Raw genomic sequence first — 19,884 nt, 5'->3', positions numbered from 1 at the left:
CTTATCCCAGTGATTTTGAGATTGTTTTTTCGTGACACATTGTACTTCAAATTAGTGGTAAATTTGGGTCGATACAGTCTGTGTTTTTTTGTGAAAAATACCAAAATGTCGTAAAAAAATGGAAAATTTAGCAATTTGCAAAATGTTAAATTTTCTGCTTGTGAGACAAATAATCATACCACTCAAAATAGTTAATAACTAACATAGACCATATGTCTACTTTATGTTGACATCATTATTTCAACTTCCTTTTAATTTTTTTGGACACTAGGAGGCTTACAATATGAATAGCAAATTCTCAAATTTTCAAGAAAATTTCAAACACTGATTTTTTTAGGGACCAGTTCAGTTCTGATGTGACTTTGAGGGACTTGTATGTGAGACACCCCCATAAATGATACCATTTCAAAAACTGCACCCCTCACAGTATTCAAAACAGCATTTTGGAAGTTTGTTAACCCTTTAGGTGTTTCACAGGAATTAAAACAAAGTGTAGGTGAAATTTCAAAATTTCATTTTTTTTGCAGATTTGCAATTTTAATACATTTTTCTAAGGAACACAGTACATTTTACTAGAGAAATGTGACTAAAAATTGATTCCCCCAATTCTTTTGTTTTCATAAATATCCTATATGTGGCCCTAGTGTGCACGTTGACCAAACCACAGGCTTCATAATAGAAGGAGCACCTACTTGATTTTGGAGCCTCCTTTTTATGAGATTATTTTTTAGGCACCATGTAGGTTTCTAGGCACCATAGGATGCTAAAAGTTAGGAACCCCCCCACAAGTGACCCCATTTTGCAAACTACACCCCTCAGGGAATTCATCTAGGGGTATAGTGTACATTTCAAACCCCCAGGGGTTTCACCAATTTTGATACAAGTGGGCAGTGAAAATGAAAAATTACATTTTTTTACACAAAAATGCAGTTCTGGCTCAAAATTTTTCATTTTCAGAAGGTATGAAGGAGAAAAAGCACCCCAAAATATGTGCCCCAATTTCTCCCGAGTACGGCAATGCCTCACATGTGACCAAAAAATACCAGTTGGGTGCATGGCAGGACTCAGAAGGGAAGGAGTGATTTTTGGATTTTGCAGCTCAGATTCTGGTGGAATTTTGGTGGGTGCTATGTCGCATTAGCAAGACCCCCCAAGCACCAATACAGTGGAACCCCCCCACAAGTGACCCCATTTTGCAAACTACACCCCTCAGGGAATTCATCTAGGGGTATAGTGTACATTTCAAACCCCCAGGGGTTTCACCAATTTTGATACAACTGGGCAGTGAAAATGAAAAATTACATTTTTTTACACAAAAATGCAGTTCTGGCTCAAAATTTTTCATTTTCAGAAGGTATGAAGGAGAAAAAGCACCCCAAAATCTGTGCCCCAATTTCTCCCGAGTACGGCAATGCCTCACATGTGACCAAAAAATACCAGTTGGGTGCATGGCAGGACTCAGAAGGGAAGGAGTGATTTTTGGATTTTGCAGCACAGATTTTGGTGGAATGAATGGTGGGTGCTATGTTGCACCAATACAGTGGAACCCCCCCACAAGTCACCCCATTTTGCAAAGTACACCCCTCAGGGAATTCATCTAGGGGTATAGTGTACATTTCAAACCCCCAGGGGTTTCACCAATTTTGATACAAGTGGGCAGTGAAAATGAAAAATTACATTTTTTTACACAAAAATGCAGTTCTGGCTCAAAATTTTTCATTTTCAGAAGGTATGAAGGAGAAAAAGCACCCCAAAATATGTGCCCCAATTTCTCCCGAGTACGGCAATGCCTCACATGTGACCAAAAAATACCAGTTGGGTGCATGGCAGGACTCAGAAGGGAAGGAGTGATTTTTGGATTTTGCAGCTCAGATTCTGGTGGAATTTTGGTGGGTGCTATGTCGCATTAGCAAGACCCCCCAAGCACCAATACAGTGGAACCCCCCCACAAGTGACCCCATTTTGCAAACTACACCCCTCAGGGAATTCATCTAGGGGTATAGTGTACATTTCAAACCCCCAGGGGTTTCACCAATTTTGATACAAGTGGGCAGTGAAAATGAAAAATTACATTTTTTTACACAAAAATGCAGTTCTGGCTCAAAATTTTTCATTTTCAGAAGGTATGAAGGAGAAAAAGCACCCCAAAATCTGTGCCCCAATTTCTCCCGAGTACGGCAATGCCTCACATGTGACCAAAAAATACCAGTTGGGTGCATGGCAGGACTCAGAAGGGAAGGAGTGATTTTTGGATTTTGCAGCACAGATTTTGGTGGAATGAATGGTGGGTGCTATGTTGCACCAATACAGTGGAACCCCCCCACAAGTCACCCCATTTTGCAAAGTACACCCCTCAGGGAATTCATCTAGGGGTATAGTGTACATTTCAAACCCCCAGGGGTTTCACCAATTTTGATACAAGTGGGCAGTGAAAATGAAAAATTACATTTTTTTACACAAAAATGCAGTTCTGGCTCAAAATTTTTCATTTTCAGAAGGTATGAAGGAGAAAAAGCACCCCAAAATATGTGCCCCAATTTCTCCCGAGTACGGCAATGCCTCACATGTGACCAAAAAATACCAGTTGGGTGCATGGCAGGACTCAGAAGGGAAGGAGTGATTTTTGGATTTTGCAGCTCAGATTCTGGTGGAATTTTGGTGGGTGCTATGTCGCATTAGCAAGACCCCCCAAGCACCAATACAGTGGAACCCCCCCACAAGTGACCCCATTTTGCAAACTACACCCCTCAGGGAATTCATCTAGGGGTATAGTGTACATTTCAAACCCCCAGGGGTTTCACCAATTTTGATACAAGTGGGCAGTGAAAATGAAAAATTAAATTTTTTTACACAAAAATGCAGTTCTGGCTCAAAATTTTTCATTTTCAGAAGGTATGAAGGAGAAAAAGCACCCCAAAATCTGTGCCCCAATTTCTCCCGAGTACGGCAATGCCTCACATGTGACCAAAAAATACCAGTTGGGTGCATGGCAGGACTCAGAAGGGAAGGAGTGATTTTTGGATTTTGCAGCACAGATTTTGGTGGAATGAATGGTGGGTGCTATGTTGCACCAATACAGTGGAACCCCCCCACAAGTCACCCCATTTTGCAAACTACACCCCTCAGGGAATTGATCTAGGGGTATAGTGTACATTTCAAACCCCCAGGGGTTTCACCAATTTTGATACAAGTGGGCAGTGAAAATGAAAAATTACATTTTTTTACACAAAAATGCAGTTCTGGCTCAAAATTTTTCATTTTCAGAAGGAATGAAGGAGACAAAGCACCCCAAAATGTGCCCCAATTTCTCCCGAGTACGGCAATGCCTCATGTGTGACCAAAAAGTGGCAGGACTCAGAAGGGAAGGAGTGATATTTGGATTTTGCAGCACAAATTCTGGTGGAATGATGGTGGGTGCTATGTCGCATTAGCAAGACCCCCAAAGCACCAATACAGTGGAACCCCCCCACAAGTGACCCCATTTTGCAAACTACACCCCTCAGGGAATTCATCTAGGGGTATAGTGTACATTTCAAACCCCCAGGGGTTTCACCAATTTTGATACAACTGGGCATTGAAAATGAAAAATTACATTTTTTTACACAAAAATGCAGTTCTGGCTCAAAATTTTTCATTTTCATAAGGTATGAAGGAGAAAAAGCACCCCAAAATCTGTGCCCCAATTTCTCCCGAGTATGGCAATGCCTCATATGTGACCAAAAAATACCAGTTGGGTGCATGGCAGGACTCAGAAGGGAAGGAGTGATTTTTGGATTTTGCAGCTCAGATTCTGGTGGAATGTTGGTGGGTGCTATGTGGCATTAGCAAGACCCCCGAAGCACGGTGAAATGATGAACCTAATAATCCATAGATGTGTGGTATATTTTAAAACACTCCTTTATACATAGGCCGGGTTTGTCGGGGCAAGTTTCACACTGGAAAATAGTTTCCTTTCTTATTCCCTTTTTATAGCAAACTTTGCACCTTTTTTGTGTCCTGCCCTTTCTTGCAGTGGAGGGGATTTCGTTCGGAAAATGCTGCCCTGGTACAATACGGGGGCCAGTACTAGAAGTACTGGGGCCCTCTGCCTGCTGGTTCCCAAATACTAGGCCCTTTATGACTTCCTCTTGAAAGTGCATAAATGTCCCCCTCTGGCCGGTAGAACGGAATAGCACGTAAGCGTTATACAGTGCCATCTGGATGATATACACGGCCAGCTTCTTGTACCAGATTTTTGTTTTCCGCAGGGCACTGTACGGCTTCAGTACCTGATCTGAAAGATCCACTCCGCCCATGTACCTATTGTAATCCAGGATACAATTAGGTTTTGAGGTGTGGGTACTGGTACCTCGTACAGGGACGGAGGTGGTACTGTCTCCGTGAATTGTTGTCAGTATAAGGACATCCCTCTTGTCCTTATATTTGACCAACAACATATTTTCGGTGCATATTCCCCTGCTTTCACCCCTTCTCATTACTTGGGCAATGTGCGTTTTTGGGAGGCCTCTTTGGTTCTTGCGCACAGTACCGCAAGCTCCTGTACCTCTTGAACCAAGGGCCTTAAACAGGGGGATGCTAGTGTAAAAGTTATCCACATAGAGGTGATAACCTTTATCCAGGAAGGGGTGCACTAAATCCCAGACAATTTTTCCACTAACACCTACGAGGGAGGGGGGGCATTCTGGCGGTTCAATTCTTGAATCCTTCCCTTCATATACCCTAAACCTGTGAGTGTACCCTGAGGTGCTTTCACACAGCTTATACATTTTTATGCCATACCTTGCCCTCTTACTGGGAAGGTACTGGCGGAATTTAACCCTTCCTTTAAAATGTATAAGGGACTCGTCTATGCAAATGAATTTATCTGGGATGTACATCTCTTCAAATTTGGCACTGAAATGATCAATGACCGGCCTGACTTTGAATAGCCGGTCAAAGGTGGGATCATCTCTGGGTGGGCACTGTGCATTATCGTTGTAATGCAAAAATTTAAGGATCGTCTCAAATCGAGCCCGGGGCATGGCCATACGGTAAAATGGGGTGCTGTACAGAACATCTGTACTCCAATATTGCCTAATTTCTGGCTTTTTTACTATGCCCATATGAAACACCAGACCCCAAAACGTCATCATCTCTACTGCATCTACAGGGGTCCACCTAACAAATGATGACGTGGGGTTTTGAGCAATAAACTGCTGGGCATATAAATTAGTTTGGTCCACCATTAAATTTATAAAATCATCAGAGAAAAATAATTTGAAAAAGTCAATTTCTCTGAGACCTGTGGAATCAAATTGGATTCCTGGCATGGCCAAAAACTCAGGAACCTGGGGCTCAAAATTGTCTGGTGGTGGGGTCCATATGAGATCAATTATTGGGGGGGGGTCTCAGCTGCTCTACGGGGGCGTCTTTGAGGGGGTCCCTCATCACCAGAGGAGGAAGAGGAGCTTAAGGCGAATCCTTCAAATTCCCCGCTTGCATCACTGGCTGTGTCAGAGTCAGAAGCAAGCATGGCATATGCCTCCTCCACTGAATACATTCTTCTGGATGACTGGGATGACATTTGGGATGACATTTGGGATGCCATTTTTATTTTTGTGTTACTGGTAGTGAAATGTTTCAACACGTGTATAGTGTAGGGGGGGGTACAAACTTTATTTCAACCAGGGGGGTATGTAGTGTGTAGTGTGTATGTAGTGCAGAAAAAAAAAATACTTTATACAAAAAAAAAAAATGAAGGGGTTAAAAAAAAAAATTGAAGGGGTTAAAAAAAAAAAATTGAAGGGGTTAAAAAAAAAAAAAAAAAAAGGTCCTGCGCCAAAAATTGAGCACAGATGTTGGTCAGTAACGTCCGTCACTGAACAGCGCTCAAAGGCAACAGGAATTTGATCAAAAAAAAAAAAAAAATAGATCAACCCTGTGCCGAAAAAGATGATCAGTGATGTACGTCACTGATCAGCGCACAGCGGCCACAGGACACCCCCAAAATCACAGTGTGTGTAAAAAAAAAATTAAAAAAAGACCCCACAGCACACACAAAAAAAAAAAAGGTGATCAGTGATGCGACACTCAGGGGCGGATCCAGGATAAAATGACAGGGGGGGCACCATGATAAAAGAGGGTTTAGGTGGGGGAGGGCCAATGTTAGTGGTGCCAGTGTACATGCTAAGAGAGCGGCAGAGAGAGGGTGGCAATGGGATTAAAAATAGGCCCTGGCATTTAAAGTGCACAGGCCCACCATGGCAACAAAAGTGAAGGATGTAGTTGTGCGCGCGCCGAAGGCGCGCTCTGGAAAAGGGTGTGTGGCCACTCAACAGGGGGCATGTCCTTGAGTGTAGTGTACAACATCCTATACACCTTCTACACATTATGCAACAATATACTGGACCCCATTATACTTGCCCCTTACAAATGATGACAAATGGAATGAGCCAAAATTCAAACAATGCCACATAGATTGTGTCAAAATTCACATAATGCCACACGGATTGAGGCAAAATTTACATAATAACACACGGATTGAGCCAAAATTCACATAATGCCAAATGGATTGAGCCAAAATTCACATAATGCCAAATGGATTGAGCAAAAATTCACATAATGCCACATGGATTGTGTCTAAATTCACATAATGCCACATGGATTGACCCAAAATTCACATAATGCCACACGGATTGAGCCAAAATTCACATAATGCCACATGGATTGAGACAAAATTCACATAATGCCACATGGATTGAGCCAGAATTCACATAATGCCACACAGATTAAGACAAAATTCACAATACGCTTCATAAACAAGGACATTGTCCACCAAAGGCACGCATTAAACATTTACACCATAATGTCCATTGCACGTTAAGTTACACGGCATGATGTCCATTATGTATTATGCCAAACACCATAATGCCTATTAAAATTATGCTACATACAGTAAGTGCTGCTTATCTACATGCTCATTGCCAAGGGTTCCATGCTCATTGCCAGAGGTTCCATGCTTGTTGCCATGTGGGATTACATGCTCATTGCCATCGGGGAATACATGCTCGTGGAAAATGGGGGACAGCCGCCGCCAGGCAGAAGTGATAGCCACTGACAGTGGCAGAGCCTGGCTGTATTCCGAGCACTGCAGGTCCCAGCTATTTGAAATAATACCCATTTCACACCAAAAAATGCGTTTCCAGGTTGGCCCCTTTTACACCAGCCTAGTCCCTGCATTTTCTGGTGTGAGGGGGAGAGAAAACCACCCCTCCCCCCCTTTAAGCAGTTATCTCATTTAACCGGCTATATCTTCGGAACTAACTGACCCATTTACATGAGACAAGTATCATATTGAAGAACTTTTGAGTGGGCTTTGAATGATTTTGGTCCAGTGAAACTGGAACGTTTGGTTCCAGAGTAATCTGCCCTCAAAGAACATGAACAGCCATGAAATTGCATTTCAAAAAGAAAAAAATCGATTTACATGCTATATCTCTGGAACCGATTGACCGATATGGACCAGCCTGGTATCATATTGAAGGCCCAGCGATTTGGAATTGAATGACTTCAACCACAAGCTCCTGTGATGCCAGGGGGGGAACTGGCAGCCGTCGGAACCGGGTGGGGGTCGGAATTGACGGGTCCCATATTATCCTATGGGGAAAAAATGTTACAGCTTTGCCAGGCGATATCTCCGGTTCCCGAGGGGCTAGAGACATGGGGCTGGGCTCGTTGGAAAGGTCTGGTCCTCATCTACAAAATGAATGACAGGGGGGCACGTGCCCAGGTGCCCCCCCCCTGAATCCGCCACTGGCGACACTGATTACCAGTGAGGGGCAGCAGGTGCACAACCTTTGGTGCAACTGACAGTGCAACTGGCAGGTATATATAAAAAAAAAAAAACCTCTGCACCCCTAAAAAGTTGCTGATCACCTCAGATATAGTGATCAGCACAAAAGGCGGGGGCAGCAGACACAAAATTTAGCACTCTCTATCACTCTCTGTCACTATCTCTCTCTATCTCTCTATCTCTCACTATCTATCACTCTATGACACTGCAGCAGCAGCACTGACAGTTATATATATGAAAAATAACCCCTGCACACCCAAAAAGTTGCTGGGGGTGCACAAAAGGGGGGCAGCAGACACAAAATATAGCAGTCTCTATCACTCTCTGTCACTATCTCTCTCTATCTCTCTATCTCTCTATCTCTCACTATCTATCACTCTATGACACTGCAGCAGCAGCACTGACAGGTATATATATACAGTATATATAAAAAATACCCTGCGCCCCCAAAAAGTTGCTGATCAGTTAATTTATACTGATCAGCACAAAAGGGGGGGCAGCAGTCAGTTATATAAAAAATATATAGCACGATCTGTCACTATCTCTCTATCTCTCTCTATCTCTCTCTCTCTATCTCTCTCTATCTCTCTATCTATAACTCTATTACACTGCAGCAGCACAAAATATAGCACTCTCTGTCACTAGGCCTCTCTATCTCTCTCTCTCTATCTCTCTCTCTCTCTAACTCGATGACACTGCAGCAGCACAACACAGCACAACACAGCACAGGATGTCACAAGATGAAGCAAGATCCCAAGCAGTGATCAGGTAAGTATTGAGCAAGGTTCTGGTCAGTAAATGGCGACAGCTGGGCACGGTGACCGCACTGCACGCTATTCCAGACCGGAATGGCGTCTGCAGTGTAGTCCCCGTTAGTTTAAACCCCCCTCCATGGCTGTGATTGGTCCGTCGGTCCGACGGACCAATCACGGCCTTTGGGGGCGGGCGGGGTGAGGTGGGGTGACACCAGTGTCACCCTTACACCCCGCGGTGATTGGTGCTGTACTTTACAGCACCAATCACCTCCGATCCCGTGTCACCGGCGAACGTTATTCGCCGGTGACACAGAAAACGCTGTAATTGGCTGTTCACACTGAACAGCCAATCACAGCGATCGCCGACGGGGGGGCTGCATCGCAGCGCCCCCTGGGCATGCAGGGACATGTCTGCTGTCAGGGACAGCAGACATCGTCCCTCTGTCACTGCGTCTCTAGACGCAGTGACAGTTAGAAGTCATGACGTATATATACGTCATGTGTCGGGAAGTACTTCCCGGCCATGACGTATATATACGTCAAATGTCGGGAAGGGGTTAAAGGGAGGAACTGTGGGTGTGCCTTGTGTCCTCCTTCTATGTACAAAGCGGGGAGGGCACAGTCAGTGCACATCCTAAGGGCAGGCGGAAGCTTAAAGTGTGTTTTCCAACTACCTATGAGAGCTTCAACGGTATTGGTGAGTGGTGGAGTATTCTGATGAACACATAAGGGGCATGTGCGAGGATCTACTGCCATGTCAAGGACATGCCATCAAAATAAAAGCAAGATAGTTGTCAACATTACTATATTTTTGATAATTAGCTTATTAATGTTGCAGTTATATTCCGTGAGAACTTTTTGGCAGTAGGTTGCTGAAGTTTGATAAATTGGGGCCCCGGAGCAGAATAGTTTGAGAACCACTATTGCCCCCTAGTGGACACAAAGAGAAATACACACACTCTTGTTTAAACATGATAAGGTCATTTTTATCAATCTTGGATTTCAACTTTACTGAAACTGGTAATATTATTAATATTAGTGTATCTGTGTTCAAATGTTGGTATCCGGATGGCAGACAGAGAGGGATACATTAATACAGCTTCTAAAAAGGGATGTTGCCCATAGCAACCATTTTCTATGATGCAGTGAAGAAATTATAGACATAATCTGATATGGTCAAAAAGTCATCACACGCAAAAGGTTGACGGCTTTTGTCGACACATGAAAGGTTGACATGAGTTATTTTGGGAATTTTCTTTTTGCACTTTTTCATCCTTTATCCACGTGGATTCCTATTGGGAATGGTAAAGTGTGCCCAGCAGTAGAGGAGGGAGGCACCTGGCCCGAAGCCTGGCAAAGGAAGCAGTACACTAATTGGTGGCTAACATGCTCAGGTGTCGACATTGGCACCACAAAAGGGAAAAACTCATGTTGACCCTTTCATTTGCTTGTGTCAACATTTTTCGAATGTCAACGTTTTCATGTCACATTTTTGGGGGTTGACCTAGGCATTGTTAACCTAATATACTACACTCTTAAATGTTAATTATGTGATTTTATTTTTGTGTAGAAACTATACTGGAACCCAATGATATGCAGGAGGCTTGTGATGTTATGCCGATGTTTTTGGAGTATGGAATCTTGAATGGACATCCACTCTTGATGCTTAAACAAGTTTTTTCCCAGGTAGAGTTGAAATACAAAGAATACTGATACATGTGTCATACATGTCTAGAAATCATTGAAGTTCTTTAGTTGGGATTCTGAAGTGTTTTATATAGATGTGTTCAAGTTAACCCTTTGGGTGCCAAGTGAATTTGCCAAATAGGTGTAAAAAAATAGCCAAGCAAACATTTCTATTCATCATAATGATCTGTAATATATATAGGAAATATAATCTTTTTTTACACAAACCATATATATTTTTTAAAATTTATATAACAAATGTGAGTGATGCTGGCATTTTTTGCGGATGTTTTGCACATTTCTTACAGAGATGTTGGCACTCAAATGGTTTATAAACCCAGTTTAACTGATTCCAGGTCGCTTGACCTAATATTATTACCCATGATGTATATGTTATCTTCAAAATGGGCTTCACAATAGAGAGCTGGGCAGGTGTCTATTAGTAAGAAAATTATTTTGGACTGAGCAGTGGGAAATGCATTCACTAAAGTAACATTGTCCCTATTGTTATCTATGTGGGTGGCAAAATGTTGTAATTGTTGGTTAAATTATCTTTTTTTTGGTTGTACAGAGTCTTATATAAATGATTGGCACCTCCTGCAATGCTCAACATGATTACAGATGTGTCCACATTAAGCTCTCTTTCTTGAGCATCACACAGTCCTTCTACTTGCGGCATGCAGTGTGTGACTCTGTAGCATCAAGTGTGTTTGCGTGGAACTTTTTCCTTTCCTTTTTTACAACGCACCTTATTTGCAAAATAGTGCGAATAGGATGTACAATCATCTGATTAAAATGATATGCGCCATGCTTCTATTATGTGTGTGACCACGGCTTTATTTAAACCATTGATTCCCAACCCGTGGTACGCGTACCACCGGGGGTATGCGCTGGTCTTTCAGGGGGTACGCAAACCATAAGCCGCTAATGGCGGCTGCGTGACCCGGCACATGCGCAGGACTGCCGCGGCTGGAAGGACGGATGGCAGCCAGACGGGTTGCTGGGGGTATGAGGCGCCGGCTTCTGAGCCTGAGGGGAGGAGAATGCATTTTGCATCTCTCCTACCCCTCACCGTGCTTCCCTGTGACTGTCAGCCAGTCAGAGCTTGCAGGCCGGCAGCCAATCAGGAGCCGGCCCGCGAACTTTGATTGGCGGGCAGCCCAGTCACAGTGAAGGGAAGGAGAGATGCGCAGTGTGCTGTACTCTCCTTCCCTGAGAGAAGAAGGCAGCGGCGGTAGCTACATGTCAGTGACTGCAGGGGGACACTGTCCTCTCCCCGGCAGCAGCATCAATGGTGAGTGTGCTGCTGCTGGGAAACACTGTGGGGGGCATTGCTAGCACTGTGGGGGTATACTTATTGCTGGCACTGTGGGGGCATATTTATTGCTGGCACTGTGGGGCATTGCTGGCACTGTGGGGGCATACCATATTGCTGTCACTGTGGGGGCATATTTATTGCTGGCACTGTGGGGGGCATTGCTGGCACTGTGGGGGCATACCATATTGCTGGCACTGTGGGGGCATATTTATTGCTGGCACTGTGGGGGCATACCATATTGCTGGCACTGTGGGCTCATACCATATTGCTGGCACTGTGGGGCATTGCTGGCACTGTGGGGCATACTTGTTGCTGGTACTATGGGGGAATACTTGTTGCTGGCACTGTAGGGGCATTGTTGGCACTGTGGGCGCATACCCAGTACCATGGGGTCATACCTGGCACCGTGGTGGCATTCCTGTTTCTGGCACTGTGGGGCATACGTGGCGCCACTGGAGCATATGTGTATCTGGCACTTTTGGGGGCATATGTGTATCTTTCACTATGGGAAGGCTAACGTGATCCCTTGGAATGTCTGTTGCTTCAGTAATAGAGATTTGACAGTGTTCTGTTATTTTATATGCTGTCCACAGAATGGGCCGAGCTTATATTGTGGTCAAGTGGTTGCATTTTTTTTTCTTTTCTCGTCATTGCCAGTATGAACGCTATGTTTTATATTTGGTACCAGAATGATTTTTGTAGTATAAACTGAGCACTAGAATCTTTTTGGATATCATACATCAGCATGTTATTAAATTAATCTGAAGACATGGCACATACCACCACAGTGAAAATGGGGGAGTGACTTGCCCCTGTTAAGCCACACCCTTCAAATGAGACCACACCCCTTTTAGACCACGCCCCCAAAATTTTCAGGCGCGGCTTGACACGAGGGGGTACTCATAAATGAAAAGCCTAATCAAGGGATACGGGAGACAAAAAAGGTTGGGAACCACTGGGTTAGAGAATAAGATACATCGTAGCAAAAAAGTCACACACAAAGATGCTTGGCACTACTGAGTCACGGGTAGCTTACGCGTTCTGTGTAACGTGGTTTGTAGCACACAGCTATAGGTTTAAAAAAGTGGATGTTACTTTCATATGCTTATTATATAGTTTCCTCAATTTAGCAGCCGCATTTAATTAATGAATGGTAGCAGATTCTTATTTAAGACTTTATATTTTAGGAATGTATGATGTATAAAAAGTGTGATTTATTTTCTCTGTTTTTTTCTTTGTATTTCTGGTGTTGTTCATATGTTAGGTTTTTATGCCTCTATTGTCTTACAACCAACACAAAAGTGCAGATGGTTCCCTTCAGGAGGATCCTGGTCGACCACCAGGTTCTTCTGAAGATTCAACTGAAAAAGACCCCACAAAGTTGGAACAACCAGCAGCAGAACGGATAAGTGTTCAACTAATTAGAGATGAATTCCTAATGAATATGCAGAAGTTCTTGAACCATATTCAGCAAACCATTCAGCAACTAGAGGGCAAGTTTTTCCAAAGATTTCATAAAATTGAATGCATGTACATTATAATCGCTTAAGTTTATACCCTTTATGGCATTTGGCAGATATAAATCTTAAGAGCAATTGGCATCGTATTAAAAACGTAGCATGGGTTTTAGACCAGGAGTGTTTTTGTGTCCTTTGATAAATAGTGGGAAGGCTTTGCATTTCTGAAATCATAGTAAGTATATAACAGGCTTCGATCTTTTTGTCATGCTGTGACGATGCTTGATACACATTTTTCTGAAAGTATTTTTGGCAGGTGTTCATGAAAATGGGGCTGTGGGACTACTACACCCCTATACATTTTTTTTTTTAACTATATGTTTTCCTTTCATTTTATTTATATATAATTGTGTAGGTTATATATTTCACAATACAATAGTAGTGATACTATGCAAAATGAGCAGATCGTAAAATGAGATGAAAGTATTTTTAAAATCCTTTCTAATTTATTTTAATGTTGATATTCTTTTTGGTTACGCTATAGTTTAAAAGTTTAGGTACTTATGTAATATCTGGACTCCCGTTTTTCTTATGAGACCGCGTCCCCTTGCGGGGCTCGCCACGCTTCGGGCACGGTGGCTCGCTGCGCTCGCCACACTATATAAAATCAACTCCATGTGTAGTTGGATAGTAGGGGTATGAAAAAATGGGGTGCATTTAACATGGGAGCCCAGATAATACATAAGTACCAAAGTTTCTATTATCTCTTTTTATATTTTAATTGAGAAAGAGAAATTATAGATCACTTTATAGACGGACAGTTTACATGTATTTTAATAAATCAGGTCACTTAGATGAGATATGTATTACAGATTTGGAAAGAAAAGAGCCATCGGGAATATATTCCCAGTACATACGTATTACATGATGGGTCCACTCAATGAAACATGTGAAAATGGACCTCTTCACAAAGATGCCACAACATATCCTAGACAAAGCACTTACTATCACTTATGGTTACTGTAGGCTATGTTTTCTGTTTTATACGTTAAATACAACGGCCCATCATTTCTGAAGCAGATGAGTGCTAGCTAAAAAGTGAGTGAGTGAGAAGTGAATGGCCCACCATTGCCCAGTGCTAGCTGAGAAGTGAGTGAGTGAGAAGTGAACGGCCCACCATTGCCCAGTGCTAGCTGAGAAGTGAGTGAGTGAGAAGTGAACGGCCCACCAATGCCCAGTGCTAGCTGAGAAGTGAGTGAGTGAGAAGTGAAGGGCCCACCATTGCCCAGTGCTAGCTGAGAAGTGAGTGAGTGAGAAGTGAACGGCCCACCATTGCCCAGTGCTAGCTGAGAAGTGAGTGAGTGAGAAGTGAACGGCCCACCATTGCCCAGTGCTAGCTGAGAAGTGAGTGAGTGAGAAGTGAAGGGCCCACCATTGCCCAGTGCTAGCTGAGAAGTCAGGGATAGATTTATTAAGCTCAGTGATGTGATAAAGTGTCTGGTTTTTATCACCGGCCAATCAGCTCCTAACTGTGAAGTTACAGGCTTGGTTTGAAAAATTACAGTTATGAGCTGATTGGCCGGTGATAAAAACCAGACACTTTATCACTTCATCAAGCTTAATAAATCTGCCCCTTAGTGAGTGAGAAGTGAACAGCCCACCATTGCCCAGTGCTAGCTGAGAAGTGAGCGAGTAAGAAGTGAACGGCCCACTATTGCCCAGTGCTAGCTGAGAAGTGAGTGAGAAGTGAACGGCCCACCATTGCCCAGTGCTAGCTGAGAAGTTAGTAAGAAGTGAACGGCCCACCATTGCCCAGTGCTAGCTGAGAAGTTAGTGAGTGAGAAGTGAACGGCCCACCATTTCTGAAGCAGATGAGCGCTAGTTGAGAATTGAGTGTTTGCTTGGTCATGTGACCATGATTTACACTTTGATATACACAGAGAAATTGATATATAACAAGCGCTTACTCTAATAAACAATTGCGGCTGGTAAATCCCACAGAGACCATCTAACCTCTGAACAAAGACAATACTGGAAACACAGTTTTTTGGGGAATAACCAGCACAGAATTCCACTTTGCTCCAGCTACAAATAGTAAAACTTAGGTCTTTTCCTGAACTAATTCAGCTTCAAAATGGTTTTAACCATTTACTAATGCATAGAAAAATACCTTTCTAGAGTATCTATTCTGCATACCCGGTCAAAGGTTTCTTAGACTTTTATATTCTCCTTGTTTTCATCTCAACTTTAGGAGAAATTAAGTTACAGATGCCGGAGGTAAATCTTGATGTTGAGCCTACTGTACTAGCAGCTGATGAAGCTGCTGTGGAAAGACTTGAGCAATGTGTAATGAACTGGCAGACACAGATGTCAGCAGCTCTGGAAGAGCAGCTACAAAAGAAACCACAGGTATTCTTATTATACATGTAATACCCCATGGATCAATATTATGCTGAAGGGAATCATATTTGACTTATAGATGTGTCCTCATATAGCTTTGCTGCAGTCATGCCAAACAGACCCTCTTGACACACCAGGTTGCTTGAAAATCTTCTTTCTTAATTTTTGCTCAAAATGTGTCTTAAAGCCCCATACACTTGAATGACAAGGGCTTTTTTCACACGATTTTGTCCCATTGGGCTGATAAATCATGTAAAAAGTGCCATGTCTTCTGTGATTTACCTCCAGTTCTGATCCAGTGCGCATTGGTTTGGATCCGGAGATAGTAATGGCTGCCACAAGGATTTGCTGTATCCCGCAGCCATGACTCGGATCGCATACAGTGTACGGCTACGGGATCCAAGCCGCCAGCGCCTCCCCGGTGGGCAGTTGCCAAGCCGTTGTGTAAGGGTTTTTTTTAGTTGCAATGAAGAGCCAATATAGCAGATGCAGCTGTTTTAAAATACATGTTCTGTTCTCCTCAGTATATCAAATTAATCATTAATCAGCACAATGTGTCCTAGCCACATTGTCATTTTGGCAAGAAAAGATGCCTGATGTTAGCAGAACTGCACGGTATCTGACTGCATACTAACACCAGGCACTGCATGGTGTGGTGTATTGATGGTGAATGTGAGGACACATCTGTAAGATTGCTCAGGGGTTAGTATTTTGTGTTTATTAGAACTCTGAGGTCATTATGATACTTCTCTAAAATATAATACATCATATTTTTGGGATAAAAATGATGCTTTTGACTTGGTCTTTAACATACTGACTGCTGTGAAAACAGTAGCTCAGAATTGCATTATTGGGAATGCATTGGTAAAGATAAATGGGCATTATGGATGCCCCCCCCCCCCCCCCCCCCCAACTGCTACCATCTACTCTATGGCCCTTATTCAGATCTGATCGCAGTACAAATTTGTTCTCAAAATGTGCAAAACCATGTGCACTGCAGGTGGGGCAGATGTAACATGTATAGAGAGATTTAGATTTGTGTGAGTTATGTTGTTTCCATGCAGGGTAAATACTGGCTGCATTATTTTTACACTGCATTTTAGATTTCAGTTTCAACACACCCCACCCAAATTTAACTCTTTCTGCACATGTTACATCTGCCCCACCTGCAGTGCACATGGTTTTGACCATTTTGAGAACAAATTTGTGCTGCGATCAGATCTGAATAAGGGCCTATATTTGCATCTGGAACGAAGAAAATAGGGACTGAAACAGCCCCCTCCTTGCAAAGGCACCCTGTTACCTTAGGCACCAAGAAACAAACTGGTTCCTGAAGACAGGGATAGGTATGAGGGAGGAGGAGCCACGGTTTGCACTTCCCTAAAGAAGGTATCTCCTTGGTGACCGTGTCCTCCAGACCCTATAATACCCCACAGTTCCAGCATCCACCATAGGCTGAAAGGAGTAATATGCTTCATTTGGGTAGCATTTTGTGCTAACATTGGGCATCTTTTCTTTCACTCATTCTGGCAAATTCCTTCTTAAATGGACAAAGCCATGTGCACTGCAGGGGGCAGATGTAAAATGTGCAAAGATAATTAGATTTGGGTGAGTTATTTTGTTTCTGTGCAGGGAAAATACTGACTGCTTTATTTTTACACTTCGACTTTAAATAAGTTCATGCTTATGAATATACAATAAATTATTTATATTAATGTAATACCTAATTGATCTATTTTTAATTTGTAGAGCTCTTTTTTGGAGATTTATGGGATTTCCCATAATATCCTCTCTTCAGGAATTTTGATGACATATTGCCCATTTGTAAACTAGTGTCATTAGGATCACTAAAGCTACAATGTATGAGTATGTATGTGTGTGTGTGTGTGTGTGTATATATATATATATATATATATATATATATATATATATATATATATATATATATATATATATATATACAGGTTGAGTATCCCTTATCCAAAATGCTCGGGACAAGGAGAATTTTGGATAACGGATTATTCCGTATTTCGGAATATTTTAATATTTCAATGATGTATTTTGAAGTATCTTGCATGTATGCTGTATAAACACATAGGGGGGTATTCAATCTTCGGGTCACGGCAGACGAGCTTGCTCGCCTGCCGTGACCCAGTCCCGTTCTCGGTCAGCTCGACCGAGAACAAGCAGGCGGGATTCAATGTCCCGCCTGCAGCGGGACGAGAAGGGGGCGTGGCCGCGAGTTGCGGCCGGGAAGTGATGAGATGCAGCCGGCAGCTCGTCACTTCCCGGCTGTTCTCGGCAGAACGAGCCCGACAGCTAGAGATGTCGGGCTCGTTCTGCCAGGAAACCCTGTTCAATGCTGTCGGGGAAGACAGCATTGAATAGGGCCCGTCGAGCATCTCCCCCACGGGAGATGCTCGACGGCGATTGAATATCCCCCATAATATACACACAAATATATTTTATTACCACATAAAATACACACAAATATATTTTAATTGTTCAAAAAACAAGGTTTCAAAACGTGAAACAAAATGTGTGTACTATCTCAGCACTGAATTTGAATGCCAAGCAATCATTGTCTTGCACATATATAGTGCCAGTTACATATCATGTCCCCAGTGATGCTGTTACAAATGTCCCCAGTGAGTTTTTAGCAAAAAAAAAAAAAATTTCACTTTCTGGAATGTCCGTATTTCGGAATAATTCGGATAACGGATATTCAGATACGGGATACTCGACATGTATATATATATATATATATATATATATATATATATATATATATATATATATATATATATATATATATATATATATATATAAAATATATTTAACATATAAAGCAATAATCCTCTGTACTCATCACCATTTCTAGATTTGGGGTGCAACACAGTATGTGACCACATTATTGAAATAGAAATCACAGGGACTCTGAACTTCCTGTATTAACTAACTGTAATCAACAGTGGAGTTTTAGTTCATGTATTGATCAATGCATTTAAGCCACAGTCCGACAAGGGACCCCACTTAATATAAACACTTACTTGTGGCCTTTGTTAACTATGTTCCGTTCACAGTAATGTGGTGTAGCTTAATCATTTTAATAAAGCAGTATTTCAACAGTTGAAAACATTGTAAATAGATATCCAGCTTTTTCATGTGCAGTTTGCAATGTTTATTTTTGTAATACAATGTGTAAATACCAATAATAAGGGACTAAGCAGTAATTTGGATGTAAATCAAGGGAAAGAATTTTAAAATGTGACTTAACCCTTTCAGTGTCAACATTGCTGTAAGAGATGTGCAAAATATCTGCAAAAAACGCCAGGGCCATAGTTCAGGAATATGAATCACTTTAGTTATTGCCGGCAAATGATCTGAAGTCAATTAATTGAAGTTTAGTTCAATTTTGTGCGCCCCAAAAATTGCTGTGAGCGAGGCTGACATTTTTAGCAGATATTTTGGACATCTCCTCTCACAGCAACATTGGCACTCAAAGGGTTGATTGTGTACAAGACTGAATTGGTCAGGGAAAATATTCTTCTGAGAATACCTACTTCATGGTGAGTATTTGGAAATTAAATAAATAAATATACAAATCTTGAAATATATTGTGCCTTGCTTTCAGGGAAATGGACCTCTGGCTGAAGTTGATTTTTGGCGTGAACGCAATGCCACTTTAAGCGCCCTTAGTGAACAGCTGAAACTCCCTACAGTCAAGAAGGTCCTGAGTATTTTGTCCATTGCAGACCCTGGCTTAGTACAGAACCTGGATCTGACAGTCACTGAATTAGCAAAGTATCACGTTGAAGCTGCTGATAATGTTCGATTTCTCTCCACTCTGGAGCGACATCTAAAGGTCAGTCTACTAATTGGAATCTTTTTGTCTAGCAATACGATGTTATCAGCAAAACTCCCCTAATTGTTTTCTTTATTCTATTCTACAGAATTTAACACATGGTACAGGTTTTAATGTTGTCTTGGATACAATTCCGTCAATGATGAAAGCATTAAGAATGGTGTGGATCATTTCACGTCATTACAACAAGGATGAGCGAATGGTCCCTTTAATGGAGAGAATCGCTTGGGAAATTTCAGAAAGAGTGTGCAGAGTGCTTAATATTCACACATTGTTCAGGTTAGTTAGTGGTCAGCATTATGCAATTACTAATATCATATGTTCATCATATGTCCAATGGTTCGGTTGGCCTTCCAGTGGCACACGCAGGGCAGCCAACGTCCAGCCGCTGGTGCTTTCATGTCCCTACGGCTTCTTATTGCGTGCTGTTCCCCTTCAGCTCTGAAGAGTGGCCAGTGTCTCCTCAGAGCTGAAGGGGAACAGCAGGCAATGAGCAGCCGCAGGCACATGGAAGCAGCAGCTGGACGTCGGGAATGGCGGCAGGAGGTCTGCAGGAGGGGGGAGGAGGGCAC

The 19,884-nt window shown here is 42.5% G+C and overlaps 1 protein-coding gene across 1 annotated transcript in view; it reads left to right on the top strand.

Annotated features, from left to right (window-relative positions):
• DNAH10 (dynein axonemal heavy chain 10) overlaps positions 1-19,884 on the top strand; it is a 156,841-nt gene that overhangs the window by 8,174 nt on the left and 128,783 nt on the right. The window contains exons 5-9 of the mRNA XM_083150976.1: positions 10,157-10,272; positions 12,855-13,083; positions 15,299-15,456; positions 19,082-19,312; positions 19,401-19,591. Of these exons, the coding sequence (XP_083007102.1) occupies positions 10,157-10,272; positions 12,855-13,083; positions 15,299-15,456; positions 19,082-19,312; positions 19,401-19,591 (925 nt within the window). The remainder of the gene's footprint in view (positions 1-10,156; positions 10,273-12,854; positions 13,084-15,298; positions 15,457-19,081; positions 19,313-19,400; positions 19,592-19,884) is intronic.

Source organism: Crinia signifera, chromosome 1, assembly GCF_055691185.1.
Source record: "Crinia signifera chromosome 1, ASM5569118v1, whole genome shotgun sequence".
Taxonomy (NCBI): Eukaryota; Metazoa; Chordata; class Amphibia; order Anura; family Myobatrachidae; genus Crinia; species Crinia signifera.
This window is presented reverse-complemented; position numbering and strand designations above follow the sequence as displayed.